This window comes from Coptis chinensis, chromosome 8 (genome assembly GCF_015680905.1).
Source record: "Coptis chinensis isolate HL-2020 chromosome 8, ASM1568090v1, whole genome shotgun sequence".
Lineage (NCBI taxonomy): Eukaryota > Viridiplantae > Streptophyta > Magnoliopsida > Ranunculales > Ranunculaceae > Coptis > Coptis chinensis.
Genome location: NC_141463.1, coordinates 18,355,995 through 18,374,115, shown reverse-complemented (window position 1 = coordinate 18,374,115; position 18,121 = coordinate 18,355,995). Strand labels below are relative to the sequence as shown.

Below are 18,121 nucleotides of genomic sequence, written 5' to 3'. Positions count from 1 at the left end.
TTTAATATTTTTTAATTTATTTTTTTGAATTATTATGTGTCAAAAATTTTAACTCCAAAATATTTGAATGATTCAAGTTTTGATCAAAATGGGGGTTTTTTTTTTTTTTTTTTTTAAATATTCAATGTATCCCATATTTTACCATTTTTTTTTAATATTTAAAAATTGTCGTAGAAGAAACCGTCATTGATAGCGAATGATTTGAATTACCAAATTTTAGTTTAGAAATTTGAAGTATCTTCTACGAACCACATACTAAGCTCATACATAAACTCTCTACAAACGGGTGCCGTTATATTAAATTGTTATGAAAAATATTCATAACTATATGCATAGTTTATGAGATATTCAAGTAAATTTTACTTACGGAAAGTGAAGATCATATTGAAAAGATGTATGATAACATACCATTTTAAATACAAAATTATGCTTGTCAAGCTAATATTTTATGATAGTTTGAGGGATTTTAAGGTTGTATGTATAAGGAGATGAGAGAGAGTACCAATTAACTTTTGAATCAAGTGGAAGTCCATGATCAATGTTGCAAACGGTAAGCTCTATGAGATATATGCAGGGGTTGGGAGGAGAAATTATTGATGTTTTGTTATGTGTAAATAAGGATAGCCCATTCTATGCTTTAGTTAAAGAGCCAAGGTTAAAAGGTTTGATATGGCACTGAATCATATGAATGAAACATAATAGACCACATGATATACTAAAAAGTTTCCTCCATTGGATATATGACAAAAGTTTTATTGAATGCACTATTTCCAATACTATCATATTGAGTGATTTTATAGAAATGGTTCAAAATTTTAGTAGTCAAGAGAGCTTTGTAACATCTTATTTGGGTTACATTGTTTTAGTTGCCCTCACTTTGTTCGAAGGATATTACCATGACTGACTACTATAGTACTACCTCACAATCTTGAAACCATACCCTTTGGATTTACACATTGGTTCCCTTGGAAAATTGTCATTAAACATATTATTAGAAACACAGAAATGAACTGTCATTGAACATATCAACATAAACACAAAAATATGTCAAAATTCCTCATATTCAACTACATATTTCTCTTTCACATACAGAGCAACACATGTCATAACTAAAAAATGATCTCAACAGTTGTTGTAAACTCTCTAACACACTCCGACCAAAAACTCATTCAAGTGTACATTTTTTTAAAAATATTAAACACCATCTGCATAGTATAATCATCCTCTATGGTATACCACACAATTGTTTTCGGCATTGATCCTTCATAGTTTGGCACTCGTACGACCATAAATAGTTGTAATCCATTGTGCCCCTCGAATGTAGCCATGTGATCTGCCGCGATCTTTGCATCCTTAGAGTCTGTTCTACCAATTTGAAAATTCATACTCTTGTAGAGCTCTCAAGATAGTCCTACACGACTACCAAATTTAGTATTCTCAACCATGCTTCATTTAAGCAATTAGCTAAACATAATGGGAAATCTGAGTATCAAAAGAACATAAAGATAGAAAACAAACTTACTAATACTTCCTTACCATTCAAGGCAAAACCCAAAGTGGACCCCTACCAAAAAATAACACATGATATGCAATCAAAGGGGAGGCGAGAGTGCGTGAGGGCGTAGTAGTACATTTTTTTTTCAAAAACTTTTGTAGGGGTGAAACCTCGTAGTTTCAGAAAATCTTATACTGATAGTCATATAACATATAAGTATATAACATAGTAATTTTTCCAAACCCCATGTCTTTATCCTTGTATGCAATGATATTGATAAAGATATGTTTAATATAAGCAGATTGGCATAAGTGCATAATGAATAAATTGTTATGCAATTTTGAGCAGAGCATGTAGCCCTTGGTGCATCTCAATGTGGTGACATATTTAATCTTAGCACCAATCTAGTATGTTTTGTGCTGAGCATGCATGAGTAGTTTTAGTCTTCTAGACTTAAGTAGCACATTTTAGGAAAAAAAATAATGCCATACAGCCTAATTATATCACATCACACTACGTCTATCAAATTTCTAGAATATTAGACTTTAGTAAAGGACATTGGTTGCTATTCTTAAAACAACTGGCATAGAAAGAAGAAAGCAAGTATTACGTACACTAAGACAAACCTTTCCATACCAGACATATATGATATGGTAACACAACCACAATCTCCTAAAAGTGGAACTGCAATATATGAGTATGCTTATATTATGACATGTTTAGGTGGTTTTCATAAGGTTTGGTTTGATAGGATCTTATCAATCTAATTAATATCATATTGTATTAATCAAATACTAAAATAAAGATCATTGTGGCGATCTTAATTTCCTTTAGTGGATAATTGTGTTATTATATGGATATGCACCACATCATATCCCCTTGAATTTGTGACACTAATACATTCCTGCTGAACAAAATGCCTAAAAGGAGAAACAACAACTATCTACTTAAAATATGCCTTAAAGAAGAATAACCATAGTTTTACACTATCAACTTAGCATTGCGCTCATTGTGCCAAGGTTAGCCTGGAGATTTCTCAACTGGTGTGACATGTATCGAGTTGAACGACAACCCTTTAAATATCGATCTGCAACCAAACTCACATTTATAAGGCTAGCAACCTTTTATGAATATATGTTCACCCCATATTCTTCACAAATGAAACTTTAAAAAGACTATGAAGAGGCAAACATTAATCAAGCAATTTCAGTCATGAACTAAACAACCCTTAGAACAAAACAAAACAAAAACTCTGTTACAGTTTCTCTTACCAGGTTGAGGTTCAGTTCTACATGTTCTAAATAGCAGTAGCAACATTGTACATTGAGATAAAAAGCTACTTTGGTGTCATAATATATATTCTAGCCGAAAAATGAGTTCTCGAGTAGCATTGCTAATTCTTTCAAATCTAAATATTTTAAAGGAAACATACATCAGGTTATGAAGAATTGTACTCTCATTTCGATCATGCATCTGAAAGAAAGATTGTAATTCCAAAACATTTCCTTCCTTTTGGGTATTAACATCACCATATTTCTACTTAGTTAGGTCTCTAGGGCATTAATCCTTGATAGAGTTTTTATAAAAATCAACTTTCATAATAACATTTAATACCTCAAGCATACACATACTCGACAAAGCTATTTACACATGCCTGTCAACTAAAAAAGTCCATTAATATATTCACCACACCATATAGTACGCAACTTAGTATAAAAGAAGCAGTAATCCTATCTTGCACATAACATTTGATAGATGAAACAAAAACATAGAAGTCGAGTAGAACCAACAGTGACCTTCCTAATCCTATAAATTCCCCACGCTTTGTAGCTTAATAGGTATATCATTTTCTTGAACAACTGGCACACATTCCACGAAGTCAAGAAACAATACAAGGCTGTCTGGTTTCCCCTTGACTGAATGGTGTTGCTAATAACTTAATAAACTCTCGTTGTCCATTTGTGGTGGTATATTTCTTATGACTGGTGAGATATACATGAATGCAAACCAAACATATGTTTTCTTTAGAGTTAGCATTTGCATAACAGCTTATCAGAAGTTTAAGTGGTATTCCTATAGTACTACCATCTTGTCACCTTCCACTTTTAGCTTATGTAGGTGAAATCCAAGGCTTCAACTTAGCCAGGTGACGTATGATGTATTTACACTTAAAATCTAATAGTAGCCTAAATATTTATCATATTTGTAACAAAATTTTGTGCACACATTCAATGATGAATTCCATTCAGAAACCAATATCATTAGTTCATTACTTTCGTAGATTAAAAACAAACCCAATACTTAACTTTGAGGTGGATAAATGTACCACTCTTCAATATAATTTTGTCTTAACGGCATAGATCGAAAAACTATATTTGAAGTAAAATCTCAAGATTACCTAAGCTTGTTTCAGCCTTTTCATCTTGCATCAATGCACGCCGCCACAAACGGTCTATAACCTAAAAAATTTAAGCATAGATCTCTTTAATTATCACAGGATAAGTAAGGAAAAAAGTTCTATGTGAAAAACCACTAGGTACGAAATATAGTTAGTGACTTAAACACTTAGTGTACATTTTTACCTAATATTTTTAATTGCTAGCACCTATAATAATCAAAACAGTCATTTAAATACAGATGTCAAGTCATGCATATCATATACGTAAACTGAAAAAGGTGGCCTTAACTAAACATAAAATATGAAGCTTACCAATTGGTGGTCTTTTCTCATTTGAAAATTTCTCCAGAGCCTCCCAATCTCTTATTGTTGCCAAAGCAAATACTTTGAGCCAATACCATCATATATCAGAAACTTGCAAAGTTTAATAGTGCCACAACAACAACAGCTATGTGACAAAATTTAAATATTATCTACAATAATAATTTATAAGGGAGTGATTTCACTTCCATATTTAATGTTACTCTAATCGAACGGTACTACTTACATGTCTAAAAAGAAGTATAAGTTACCAACCTTGAATTCTTGCTTCACTTTCAATGCAGCACGATGATTGCCAAGTACAATACACGTTCTGATAGTATCCCTAATACTTGAACCAACACTCGAATCCTTAACTCGAATAAAACAAAAGTCATAACTCTAAAAATTATAGGATGAGACTAATCCAACTTAAAAATAATAAATTATATCTTTTTTAGAGACATTGGAGATAGAGATTTGAGAGATGTTGCCGTTTTTTTTTTGTTTTTTTTTTTTTTTTTACGAGAGAGTTTGGGGCATTTGACAAAGGGTTAGGGTTGTGTGTATAATAAACTAAAAGCATAAGGTGTTAAGACTGCAATATAGAATAGTAATATGTAGATGATGATGACGATAGGTCAAGTTATGGGTGTTTTTTACCAATTAAGAATGAAAATAACTTCTTAGCCACATTCTGTATTACGTATATGAAATAGTGACTATTGACTAAAGATTACATATTGAAAATTTTCTGAAAACTATGCAAACTACTACTATTATGCAATTTAGTCTTACCATTATGCATGTCTCTATGTACCAACTCCGTAGGCTGGACTATGTAGTTCATTCAGTTTTGTAGCTCTGTTAAGGTCTCAACATCTCCTTGTGCTTGTCGATACCTATAGTGCCACCTGAGACGTTGCAAAGGGCTTTCTAGTCATAGAGACAGGACCCTTCTGTCGCTTCTGGTAGACAACATACTTATGCACCATGTCTTGGATAGTTGGATCCCTACAAAGGCCACCAAGAACTCCTCCGCTTGTGATTTACTTAGCAGTTTCTTCACTACCAACTCTACTGTCGTCTTATACCTATGTCACAATGTTTTTAATGTTTAATATTCTTCACAACATACATGAGTTACAAATGAGAATAACCACCTAGCTAAAACGTTGTGGACGTCCAAGAACTGCAAAGATGAAAACATACCTAAGTTGGTGAGTTTCTGAGTCTGAGTTATAACTCTGTAAATCTAGCTTCTTCAACTCCGCATGAATCAGGCCATTTTACCACTACTGATGAATCAACTATACGAAAACTTGATCAACCCTTTCATCTAACATCAAACACCTTGATAAAGATCATGAGAGCGTATATATATAGTAGTATGAGTATGACATAAGGTCTCTAATTCAAGCAACTTGTATTAAAAACTAACAATAAAATCCTTGTTCAGCTCTATTATATTGGGTTATGGAATGGCAAAAAATTCTTTAGTAATATTGAATGGAAAGTGTACAATAGCACCATTCGATCTCATGGATAACAGTGCCAGGTCTTTATAGTTAGCTTATACATTTTACAACCCTCCCAACAGCTTCCAGTTTATCTTTCTTTGAAAATATTGCTCAGTTATCTAAGAGCTGAATAAGCACTCGGTTTTCCATTTAGTTATACCTATGTTTAGTTACTCTATGTACTGAGTATTACATTATGCTATACACCGATACAAATTGTTGATATCTCAAGTAAGAGCACAAACAAACTAACCAAAGCCATAAGCAGCATTTGTTATTCAATTTATCTAATTAAGATATCTCACCAAGCATCCGTTATATAAATCATAGTAAGACATATTTAAAGTTTGGAATTAAACAATAAACCAAAGCACGCAAAAGAGAATATGATAAGAGTGGTAACATACCATAGATAAGTTTTGAAGAAGAAGAAGAAGAAGAAGAGAAGAAAATCAATGCTGAGCTCATACTTGGTTGGCCAACAGTTCTGCTCATTGCGTTTCAGTCAAGCTCTTAACAGTCATAAATGGTATGTCGCATATGAATGTTAAAGAACAGATAATTAAAGAAAACTTGATGATAACTTTAGACACTCATCGTTTACGTTCCATGAATTTATTCCACTCATTAAAAAAATGAAAACACTAAGTATCGACTACCTGAAAAAATTCATTAAAAAAAAATGAATTTGTTAAATAAGTATCGGCTACCTGAAAAACCACATAATGACAGAAAATTATGAGAAAAAAAAATTACAAAATTTATTCCACTCATTAAAAAAATGAAAACATAGGATAAAATCGGATTATGAGATTATGAAGATATCATTACTTTTGTATGCAGGCCCGAAAAAAAAGTAAGTTTCTCAAGAAAAGCTGAAATATGAAAAGCGTAATCACCAAGCAAGCATACTCCACTGAAAACAGGTAATTCGAATAGAAAATAACTAAGCAAGAATAAGCTTGTATGAATGGAAACTAATTTCTTAACGCAGCTAGCTTACCTAATCAAAGTGAACCAAATATAGCAAATGAAAGTAATATATATCTAAAATTGGATGTAGTTAAGAAAAAAGAACCCAGCCACATAACCGACAAAACAACTCAACCAACTCATTCAATGAATGACTCAAACAATCATATAACGTGCACTATCGAAAAAAAAAATGAACTACATACTGAGGTGTATTAGGACTGAAGCAAATAAAGTTTAACAATGGTTAAAGTGGCTTGTCAACTCTGACAACGGGTATACCACATCATGTACTAAATCAACATGTAATATGAAGCAATATCACAAAAGGAATAATAAGGCATTATTACCTGGTGACAAATAAGGGAGAAGAACTTGAGTTGTAAAGCTTTGTGACTAATATTAGGTTGTGTTTGGCGGTATCTAGGAATAAAATTTTGGATGACGTTATCTAGAATTCATGACATAGAAGTTTTTTTTCAATGATTTTTAGCGTCATTTTTATTAGGTGAGATACCTCTATTTCATGAATTTATAGGCATGTTCTGCTAAGGTAGATAGATATAACCAAATGCCTTTGGCAGGCCAAGTAGACACTTCGAAGCCCCCCAACCGGTGATATACAATGGTTGTGAAGATATACCTTGGATACATTATAGCATTACTTTCATAAACTCATAATTCCAAGAGTGCTTCATAGGTTGGTATCCTTGATCTAGAGGCATATGGCAGCACGCCGCATAGTTGGAAAGCAAATTATATCTCCATGGCAAAAAGGAAATTGTACCTCTTGGCACCTGCAAGAAAGGAACACTATTATGAACACCATTAGCATAGTTTGTTCTTTGGGGTGCTACGCATAACCAATGAACCACATTGTCTTACTTTATTCTTTTTAATTTAATACTCGCTTACCAAAAAAAAAAAAAGGACATCGATATAAGCTTGATCATGGGTATATTCTCATCATGAACTTTAATGGTAAGGCTACCACCAGTTCCAAAAATGACCCAACCAAGTGACACCTGCAGTAAAGAAAATGAATAAAAAATCAGTAGTAGATGAATATGACTATTAATATACAAAAACTACCGGAAGTCTAAAATCGGAATATATAAACGCGTCAAAAGAAAGAACCAACATTAGGTAAGAAAGCAACAACATTTGATTACATTGATTGCCATATTAGCTTAGATAGGGTGGTAGAGTTGTTTATGTCATTTAACTAAGATAGGTGCTATAGAGTTACTATTGTATCCTTGATACCCAAAACAAATGACATCTTTTCACTAAATGAAAAAAAACGAACATTTTGATTTGTAAAAGCAAGTATCTCACACCTAGATACCAACTGAATTGAATCTCGTTGCAGTACTTTGTCTACGTGAATAACTCGATTCCAAGAACTCTTAGTAGAGACAAAGTTCCAAACCCTCCCACTAAAGACACACACTCAAAGGGTGGCTGAGTTAAAGAGTTTCATGAAAATAAGATGCTTGTAATTACTCTTGCAAGTCGATGTTTACACCTTTTTAAATCTCTTTATTAGGTACTTGACCTTATGAGAGTGGAGTGTCAGGCCACAATTTTTTTTTTTGTGAATGACTAATATAAGATTGGTAAAGGGATAAAATAAGCGAGCAATGTAGCAATTCTGTAATGGAGCATAACTCTGAAAGATTTGTTTTTTGAACAATATAAAATGAAGGGGGATGGATTGGTATTTATGACTTAAAAAAATGATGTCACACATATGTAGTGAAGAAAAACTATTACAGTGCCTTGGGGATGAGAGGCAAGCAAATATGCATACCCGGCAAAATAGCAGGTGTGATTGCAAAACAGAGTACCTAACTAAAAATGTCAAAAAAAAGCACATTAGAAATCTCCTTTGCTGATGACATACTCTTTGGAGAGAAACCCTTGAAGGATTATGTGAAGTGTTCCCGCATTTAAATTGTAGTAACGGTAAAAGATAACTGGAACACGCTAAAATTATGAAAAACCCCAAGTAATTTATATTAACTCCTGGAGATACAGATAAATAATTCGATGAAGCTTATGGTGCTAAATTGACAATTTAAAATAGTACACAAAGCTCAATAAAAATCGATGTAGAAAAAAAAGTATCATTTAGATTGGATTCAATTTAAAAAACTATTTCAATGTGCAAAATAATTAACCTACGAAAATTAGTAGAATGAGCAAAGCTAAGCTTGCACTTTGCATTTGCCTTGGTTTCAGAATTAGTAGAATATTATACATTTTATTGATTCCAACGTATAAAACAATCATTAAAGGTAAATATTTGGTTCCAAAATAGGCGAACTAAGTCAAAAAGAAAATAAACAGTACCCAAAAACAGACTCAGATTAGCTAAGTAAGCGAAGTATGTATGGTTATATTTTCTTCCACTAATCTATCTCTTAATTGATTAGCAAAGATATAAACAAAATTTCCAATTCTTGTGTCGAAAAAAAAAAAAAAAAAAATTATTGACTTACAATTATATTTGAGTAAATTAAAATAGATTCAAATGAGAAAATACAAAAATAAAAGGTTTTGAAGGAATATGGGAAAAAGATAAATGCATATAGAAATAACTTATATTTTCGTTCGCCTTGGTTTGCTATGTTAAATTTGCTGGTTGTAAAATTATTGGGATTTTTTTACCTAAATAATGAAAAAGGGTTTGGAGTGGCTGAGATTCGTTGTGGGGAAGAAGTGAAGCCTTGTAGGGGTCATTCTCTTGCGTTCCAGCTGGCTTGGCTTTATCCCGTAGCGTAGTAAGAACAGAGCCCCTTCTGTGCCACCACAGTCGAGAAAAACCACTATTTCGTCTGGAACATCTGAATCTACCACTGCCCTATCAATGTTGAATTGAGAAATAGTCAATTGCTCAATCGACTGAGGAAGAAACTGCTACAAGTAGGTCGGCGGGTTGCTTTCTCTGTTGGTTGAATTCGCCATTAGGTGGAATCAGACCTTCAGCTCTCGATTGCTGCTTGATTACTTATGTAGCTTGCATTAAGCTTTCCGTCTTGAATTATTCAGAAAGTATGGTGCGTCGATGTTTAATACGTCAGAACTATCTACCTTACTGAGTTAGCGAGATTTGACATCACTTAAGCCCTCATTTAATTGACCATGAATTGTTCTTCAATCAAAACTCAGTTGTAAGCAGTCTAACATAAAAATTGCATGGTCAAGTCTAAATTGTTCTATACTGATGTTTGGTCGTATGCATTCCAAGGCTTGCCTAGGCTTTAGCTTTTACCTGGTGACAGGCTGCAGGGTGTATTACACATGCACCATGCAGTAGCAGGATGTCGTTTTCATTGTATTCCAGCTCTACAACTTTGCTTATGTTAGTGTTTTCTTCCTTCGCAGCTTCATGGTGTGGACGATAACATTGGAAGGAGTAGAATTTTTTTGACTGCAATGTCAAGGAGGATAGACAGGAACAAATGGACCATTGGCGCTATAGTTACAGTCCTTGTCGCTGTGATCATCTTAATTCTGTATTTCAAGCTTCGGCATTAACTATACATTCTTCATTCTCTTATCTGATTCTTATTCTATGAAGGGTGTCATATATCAATGTTTGTCATGCGTGTTTCAAATGAGACTTAAGTGTGAGTATCTTTGTTTCCAAAATCTGAGCTTTTTTGTCTCTCATGTGAGCGTCTTTTCCCAATACTGAAATTTTTGGAAAGTTTGTTGTAACTATTGTGACCCCAAAACCGTAGCAAAGCGCAGATGCGGTAGCCATTTTAGAAAGCTGCCCGTTAGCTTAGTAGCTGCAGACCTGTCAAGTTCCGCTCTTCCCACTTGATCCTGCAAGCCCCAAAAGAGAGCAGAGCCTCGGCTCACGTTTTCACTAAAAGAATCAAGCCATTGAGAGCCTTTCCTCATGGAAGGACCAACCAAGAGATCGGATCAGATGAAGGGGAGAGAGAACTACTATTGAATGAAGGCCGCTATTCCTCTCCGATCACTGAATCTGGATTAGAAGCTAAGCCTGAAACAATCCCTATTACTGTGGAATCTAAGGAAAGAGTTCTGCAACCTCAACCTATTCTATACAACCATAAGCCTAAGAAGAAGCGGCATAATAAAAATAATAAGAGGAGAAAGAATTCACTCCCTTCTTTACTTGACTGAACGCTTTGGCCTACCTACTTCTATAGATCAGCTTTTGTCGGACTTATCCAATTCCGGATCAAATCCCATGAAAACCATTCAATCAAATCTTCTTATTTTGCAGGAGATTTAGGAGTTTCAATCGCATTAATACTATTTTTGGTTTATTAATTTGAGGGCATAGTAATTAAATAATAAAAGAAGGAGAAACTAATAAATTTAGGGTGGTGTTTAGAATTTTAATAAGTATCTATCTTTTCCAAAAACGTATAATTTGTTTTATTTGAGGAGGCCAAAATAAATAAAAAAAAAAAAAGGAGTAATTAACAAATCTAAAGAGGTCTAACTAATATATAGAGTTGCCTTTTTTTTAGGAGTCTATTAGAATGCACGGTTTGGAAACTAAAGACATAAGATGAGGAGAGAGGTCAGGTGCGAGTTTTATATATATATATATATATGCCATACACCTTTAGTCTAATTTAAATTTAATAATCTTCAAAACCCTATTTAGAAAAAAAATTTCTTAGATCTAAAACTCCTGTTTCTTTATAATTGTCCCCTTCCCACTATTTTTTGAAAATTTGACAAGTCATATTTTTTAGATCTAAGAGTAAATAGGTGGGTGTGGGAGGCCCGCTACACCATTCTATTTTATTAGATATATATATATATATATATATATATATATATATATATATATATATATATATATATATATATATCAAAATTAATAATTTAGAGTTTTTAGACTAATACTAAAAATTTGGCATAGTAATTAAATAATAAAAGAAGAGAGAAACTAAAATTGTTTAGAATTTTTCCTATCTTTTCCAAAATTAGTTTGAGGAGGCCAAAATAAATTTTTCAAATTAAAATTAAGTAATAAAGAGTTTATAAACGGGTTTGGAAACTAAAGACATAAGATGAGGAGAGAGGAATGCGAGTTTTTTATATATATATAAAAATAAAAATAAGAGTTTAGAAAAAAATTGAGTCTAGTGAGTGCTATAATATATATCTAAAGAGTTTTAAATAGGACAAAAACCCATACTATAATATATATTAAAAGGTTTGAACTTTGAAGTCAGGTAGATGGTGATTGGTGGAGTGGTGCCCCAAAAATACTGTTAACCAATAAGAAACTGCTGTTTGTGGACAGACTTGTCCACAAATTCGGACTCTGAAGTCATCCGTCAGTCCATACAAAACCCAAACACTTCGCTGGGCCTTTTTCAAATTTCATGTGATTGCAGCCCAGCCCGGCCCATACTGACTAGACTCGGCCCAAGCCGATCTTATATTTCATTTTCGCGGGAAAAAGCAAAAAAATTCACAGTTTTGCAGAAAATAAAAAAGAGCGCAAAGAAAAAATTTCTTCACTTCAAATCATCAAATCAACTTCAATTTCTTTCACTTTGAACTCACATCTTACTTGAAAGATTCAAATGGAAGGAAGTGAAAGTGAAGAAATTTTCAATTCACAAAACCTAAACCCTCAACTCTTCATAAACGAAATGCTCAACGCAGTAGACGACGTTTTAGACGAAGGTTTTGAGTTTTTCGAAGAGTATGTGTTTATCCATTTCTTTAATTTTAATAAAGTTTTAATCTTGACGAACCCCATTTTGATTTTTTTGTGTTTACAGGAAGGCAGTGGAGGTTTTAGGTGAAGGAATAGAAAATGAGCTTAAGGAGGTACTTGTTTTAACTGTTTTCAAGTTTGGGCTTCAGTTATTTTCAAGAAATATTGTTATAGGGCATAGATAAGCTCTTTTGAGTCAATTATGTGAGACTTGGTTAGTAATGGGTGTGGGTTTAGGTGGGTGGGTAAAGTGAAAACTTTGTAATCAGTACTTGATGGATATTTATGATGTTTGGTCTACCTTGGTTTGTCAGACTTTGGATGTGGTGTGAATGTTCGTTTTGCGATTCATTCATAGTGGCTAGGCTTAGGTGAAATGAAGTAAACGGATACTTCCCGTTTTATAGTCTCTTCAACTATTTATGTTTATTTCAAACTTTTAGTGTAATTTTGTTTTTAAGATTAGGTGGTGCTGGTAATAAGAGAAATCAAATAAAGGAGGAATTTTCTGAGTGAACCAAGTGATAAGTTTGTTGCAATGTGGTATATATATATATAATATAGGGGAGGGATCAATATACCATGGTTTATACCATGGCCCACAACTTCACTCACAAGACGAACTAGAACGTAATTTTTTGCGGATATGTCCAACAAACCATGAAGATCACCTCCACAAAATTTCAGTTCATTTGATGATGTTTAACAATGTCAAAAGATGATTGCAAAATCGAAAAATTTGGGCCGTTAAAAAAAATTTAAAGTTGTCAACAATTTTTAAATAGGTTAGACATTTCCAAATGAGCCGAATTTTTGTGGAAAATCTATCCATAGTTAGGAGATCATATCCGCAAAATATTTGTTTTTAACTCATCTTGTAAAGGAGCGTGGTATAAACCATGGTAAACGTATATATATATATATATATATATATATATATATATATATATATATATATATATATATATATATATATATATATATATATATATATATATATATATGAAATCCAATACCTCGAACTTGTGATGAGTGAATGGAACAGGGAAGTATTGGAAACATGGCCTTGAGGAAGGCTGTTCTTTTGAGAGGCACAAGACAATCAGATGCTACAGAGGAAGAGGGAAACCCTGTTAGATGGTATTTTCCAAAAAATGGAAAACTGGAATGAGTCATTTGCATCAAAATTCTTGGGGGCAAAAGTTTAGAGTCAAGGGGCCCATGGAAGGAATTGACGTACAAATTTATAGAATTGAAAATTGTTAGAGGATGACTTAATGTAGACATCTCGAGGTTGGGGTGGCAGTTGGGGAGAATAAGGCATTATAGAGAGTTGATGGATCCTTCAAGGTTTCTTAATAGAAATTTTAGACTTCTGTTTCTGGTTGGATGATTATTAACTTTAGTAGCATATTTATAGAGAAGGAACATGGTTAGAGAAAATTAGCTATCAATATTTTTTGGGCAACCATATATACCAAGAGTCGCCCATGTGCTGTAAACTTGGCAATTTGTACCTGCGGTGACGCCAAATTTTAGCGATTCATTGTTTTAGTCGTACAATCATTAGTCATAATGTTAAGGTGAATTAGCCCTACTTTGATACGTCCAGACTGAATATTTCTTGTTTTTCTTGTAATACATGTAGATCCTTGTGATTTGCTTTTGTAGGGTGTTTCATCCATTCGCAGTATGATTCAAGAAGCTTTGGCTAAACGGTTGGGCATGTGGGAGAAGTATTGTCTCAACCACTGTTTTACTGTTCCTGAAGGATTTTCTTTACCAGCAGCTGTAAGTAAAGATTTTTATGTTGAAGTTATCCATATTCTCTGGTTTCTTTCCCCTTTGGTTCTTTTCACCGTTCTTGTTTGTACACATAAGGATATCTCATCCTTTTTTATTTTATTTTTAATATATACACCTTTACCGAGCAAAAAAAAAAAAAGTTACCCATATTCCATTGCTGAGCATTTATGTATGCATAATAGCTGTGACGGTGGCTAAGCCACTCAAGACATAAGGGCCTTTCTTTGGGTCTGAATGCCTTTGACAGATTTTTTGGCCTGCCTCCGGCCTGGTCATGAAGAATACAAAACTAAATTTTGTTGTTTTCTGGAATTTGGTGTTCATCCTTGGTCTCATTCGAAAGGTCTCTTCATGATCGTTTCGAAAATAAGAGATATTGCTCAAAACCGACTTTCAAAAGAAGTTTTTGAGGAATCAGTGTTGTTTCTTTAAACTATATTTTGTCTGCAGGAGACATCTGATGATAGTATGATGGGCCATGATGCACTCTCTGATGCAGAAGTGGATAATCAGTTAGATTCCTTAAGGGAGAAGCTTGCTCTGGTATCAACTAACAAACTTTCTACCCTAGTCCCTTTGTATGAGTTTCTATGTTTTATGTTGTTTTCTTTTTGAAAAACTTCTCTGGTTTGACATTATGTAGCTCCTTTAGGCAGGAAAGGAATCTGAAGAGCTGCAAAGAAAACTTCATGTGATGAGAAAGCAGTCTATTAGCAATCGGTGCGCTGAGTCGGTTACAGGGGCATTAAAGCAATTTGAGCAGACACCTGTCCAGGACATGTTCCAAGGTATTTCTGCTAGGTGTTGACCATTTAATTTTGATTTAATTGGAAAGATGTTAGGGTCATTTGTTGTTTACATGTACACAAAAATTATAAAGTACAACCTGGAAATACTTGACAGAAGTTTTTTTGACTAGCAGTTGAAAATTGGAATAGAATAACAAAGATGCAAATTCTATGTTCTTAGACATTGGTTGTTAGGATTGTATTCTAAACTCGTACTTGGAAAGCATAGCCTGTTAAAATGGTATCTCTACTGGTTGATCTATGTAGCCTTAGTTTAATAAGTCAAAATAAAAGACAATCTATTATCTCTCTAAGCTGAAGAAAGGAGATCTTGGGCTTCAACTTGTTCACAAAGTGCTTGACTTCTCTGATATGATACCATACATGTGGGATATGATTTCATTACCCGACCTGTCAGAATGTTAACCATATAAACGTGGAATTTCTGTAGGATACAGCGTCATTTATGATATTCTTGTTCAAATAAATCCTAGCTTACCTGGAGTCCGGGAATAAACTTCCACCAAAAGGAAGCATTCATCTAGATGGGTCGATGATGTTTGAGATAAGGACTCTTGTGGGCCACGTTAAATGCCAAAAACTAAAAGATATACTTCTTATTCATCTTTGATTTTCTGTTTATCTTTAATGGATCTTTCTACTGTATTTGTAATCTATATAATTTGTAACAAGCCATTGACATGACATAAGCTTTCCAAAACAGGCGACTGACTCGCTTTTAAGATGTTTGCCCCTAACATGCCTAATTTATTATTCATTGTTTGTACTAGTTTCAGATTCCAGTATTTAGAAGTACATGGTAAAAGTATCACCTGGCTTCATTATTCAGTATTCAGTATTCAGTATTCAGTATCAACTAGTTATAATGAGGGCAAAATGTTCTGCACTGTCTTCCTAGAGATTTAGTGAGTTAATATTAGTTGATGTACAAATGCTATACCTGACATCATGTGTTAGTGTATTTCAAACTGAGTTGGTTTCCTACTTAAAAGTTCTTCGCATGTTATAACTCGGGACTCTGTGTGTTCATCTCAGGACAAACTGAGTTGGTTTCTTTGAGATTGAACTATACAAGGTATCAATAGAATAGAGGTGAGTAGGTGACACGTAAATCCTTTTGTAGGACACCTGACACGGAAATCTATGGATAGAAAACTGAAATTTAGTCAGTTATACGACACACTGACCCATACATATATTTTTTTTCAGGACTCCCATTTTCTTTATTTTATGTATTTATTTATATACTTTTGCAGAAATCCACAATTTAAGTAGTTTATCCTGCTGTAGCCTGCCTGATTTCTGTTCCAGAGTTTTTCTTGGTTTCTCACGACCTCGTTGAACTTGGAATTTGTGCAGTTAGTTTACCTTGCAATTAAATAGTGTTTTTGGGGAATTTTGGAAACAAAGTGATATAAGTCTACAATCTTAGAAATATATTTCGATAAAAATATCTAAGTAAATTTTCCCTACCTGCAGAAATGGTGAAAAGGGCAGCTGAACTTCGTGCAGGAATGGAGAAACTGAAGAACAAAAGAACGGTTGAGATTGAGCGTACTAAAACTGAGAGAATATATAATACAAACAAAGACCTGTCCGTGTTGCAGTATTCCAAGGGTAAATTTAGAAAACCAGCTTATTGTAGACCTAAAGGGAAATACAAGTTAACTTTCTCTCATGTTTTCTTTTTCCGTTGTGTAGGATTCGCTGACGTAGATCTGTGTGATCTCCAGGAAATTGTAGCTGAACTGCGTTGAACTGTCACTTGCTCAGTTGCATAGCTTATTTATTACTTGCATTGTTGATGAGTATGTATAGAATAGTTTGAAATTTGCTTTTTCTGTTGTATATTAGTGGCTATTGACGTATTGGTTAGCATGGACATAAAATTGTGCAATATTTCGTACCCATTGGTTTCTTTGGTAATATTTTGTGTTCAATGACACTGGATTTTTCATCACTTTCCAAGTGCAAGCAGATCATTGTGATTTCAGGATCACCCACCCAATTCCAAACATGCACCGAGACCAGTAGAACATATGATACTACTCGATGTGTATATGATTACTCAAGATGTCGAAGTTTTTGTTATCATTTCTACCTCCATGTTAATATTTAGGACGACATGATTTATGTCAACCTTTATTCAGCAAACACTTCAAAATTTTATAGTCTGGTTGAGTCGTTTGTATTTGCATTAAAAATTTGTTGCTAGATTTCTAAATGCGGATTGGATATGATCTTTATTTACTGAATGCCAGTACCTAATAAATCTATCTACTATCTATATACTAAAGCAGAGACCTCCAATGGAGGATTTTCTCTCTCCTATGTGGCACTCTAATATGAGAGTTAGTATTTTCTCTCTCCTATGTGCCACTCTAATATAAGAGTTAGCTTTTTCTCTCTCCTATGTGGCACTCTAATATGAAATATAGTCCTTTCTAATAGCCTACAATCCCACATACATAGAACCTCTTTGGAAAGTCTGAGTGTATTTCTAATTCTTATATTTGGAGAGTTTGAGTGATTCCAATTATTATATATTTAATCAAATAAAAAAATTGCTAAAAAATAGGTTATTTGTAGAAGGTAATTTCCTATTACGAATCAAACACTTTTAGTGTTCAAATTCTTATATATTTTATCAAATAAAAAAAAATTGCTAAAAAATAGATTATTTGTATAAGCTAATTTCCTATTACAAATCATACACTTTTAGTGTCTACTAACTTATTTCCAATATATCTTTATCAAAAACACTATATCAACTAATTTTGATTCTCAAAGAAAGAGAAAATCTAGGCCGTAATCCATTTTTGAGGAATGTGTTTTTCAAAAAACACTACATATTCTTGTTTTAATTTAAGATGGAATAACTTCAAAGAAACTATAGACAAAAAAGGAAAGCAATTCCCCAATATGGCCCCGAATGGGCTTATCATTTTCCGTGGTCTACCAAACACCTAATAGAATTTAGAATCCAGAAAAACATTTTCTTTTCTCCCATTTTCCGTGAACCAAACGCAGCCTTTTAGTGTCTACTAACTTATTTCCAATATATCCTTAACGTGCTTCAAAAAAACACTACAT

At 33.4% G+C, this 18,121-nt stretch overlaps 1 protein-coding gene and 1 long non-coding RNA gene across 15 annotated transcripts; one reads left to right on the top strand and one right to left on the bottom strand.

Annotated features, from left to right (window-relative positions):
- Positions 1-1,032: 1,032 nt before the first annotated feature.
- On the bottom strand, positions 1,033-11,192 carry LOC147480333 (uncharacterized). 14 transcript variants are annotated; one of them, XR_015205294.1, is made up of 10 exons: positions 9,290-11,192; positions 8,467-8,535; positions 7,601-7,710; positions 6,545-7,482; positions 5,406-6,423; positions 4,992-5,287; positions 4,470-4,565; positions 4,206-4,277; positions 3,894-3,954; positions 1,033-2,582 (listed from the first exon to the last, which is right to left on the bottom strand). It is a non-coding gene; the product is annotated as an uncharacterized LOC147480333 (long non-coding RNA). The 14 variants fall into 14 exon arrangements; XR_015205297.1 differs by having other exon boundaries at positions 5,406-6,372; positions 7,329-7,482; XR_015205300.1 differs by having other exon boundaries at positions 5,406-6,200; positions 7,329-7,482; positions 9,290-11,191.
- Positions 11,193-12,152: 960 nt separating this feature from the next.
- Positions 12,153-16,988, top strand: MIS12 (minichromosome instability 12 (mis12)-like protein). The gene is made up of 7 exons (XM_086580831.1): positions 12,153-12,398; positions 12,478-12,526; positions 14,085-14,204; positions 14,670-14,762; positions 14,872-15,007; positions 16,508-16,645; positions 16,730-16,988. The coding sequence occupies exons 1-7, from the start codon at positions 12,277-12,279 to the stop codon at positions 16,783-16,785; spliced, it is 714 nt and encodes a 237-aa protein (XP_086436957.1). The 5' UTR covers positions 12,153-12,276; the 3' UTR covers positions 16,786-16,988.
- Positions 16,989-18,121: the final 1,133 nt, after the last annotated feature.

What these genes read in the sequence shown, in the direction of transcription:
- MIS12 (XM_086580831.1), top strand. Translation starts at nt 12,277, where the DNA reads ATGGAAGGAAGTGAAAGTGAAGAAATTTTCAATTCACAAAACCTAAAC. An exon ending in TAAGGGAGAAGCTTGCTCTG is followed by an intron (nt 14,763 to 14,871) that starts GTATCAACTAAC and finishes TAGCTCCTTTAG; the next exon opens with GCAGGAAAGGAATCTGAAGA. An exon ending in CGTGTTGCAGTATTCCAAGG is followed by an intron (nt 16,646 to 16,729) that starts GTAAATTTAGAA and finishes TCCGTTGTGTAG; the next exon opens with GATTCGCTGACGTAGATCTG.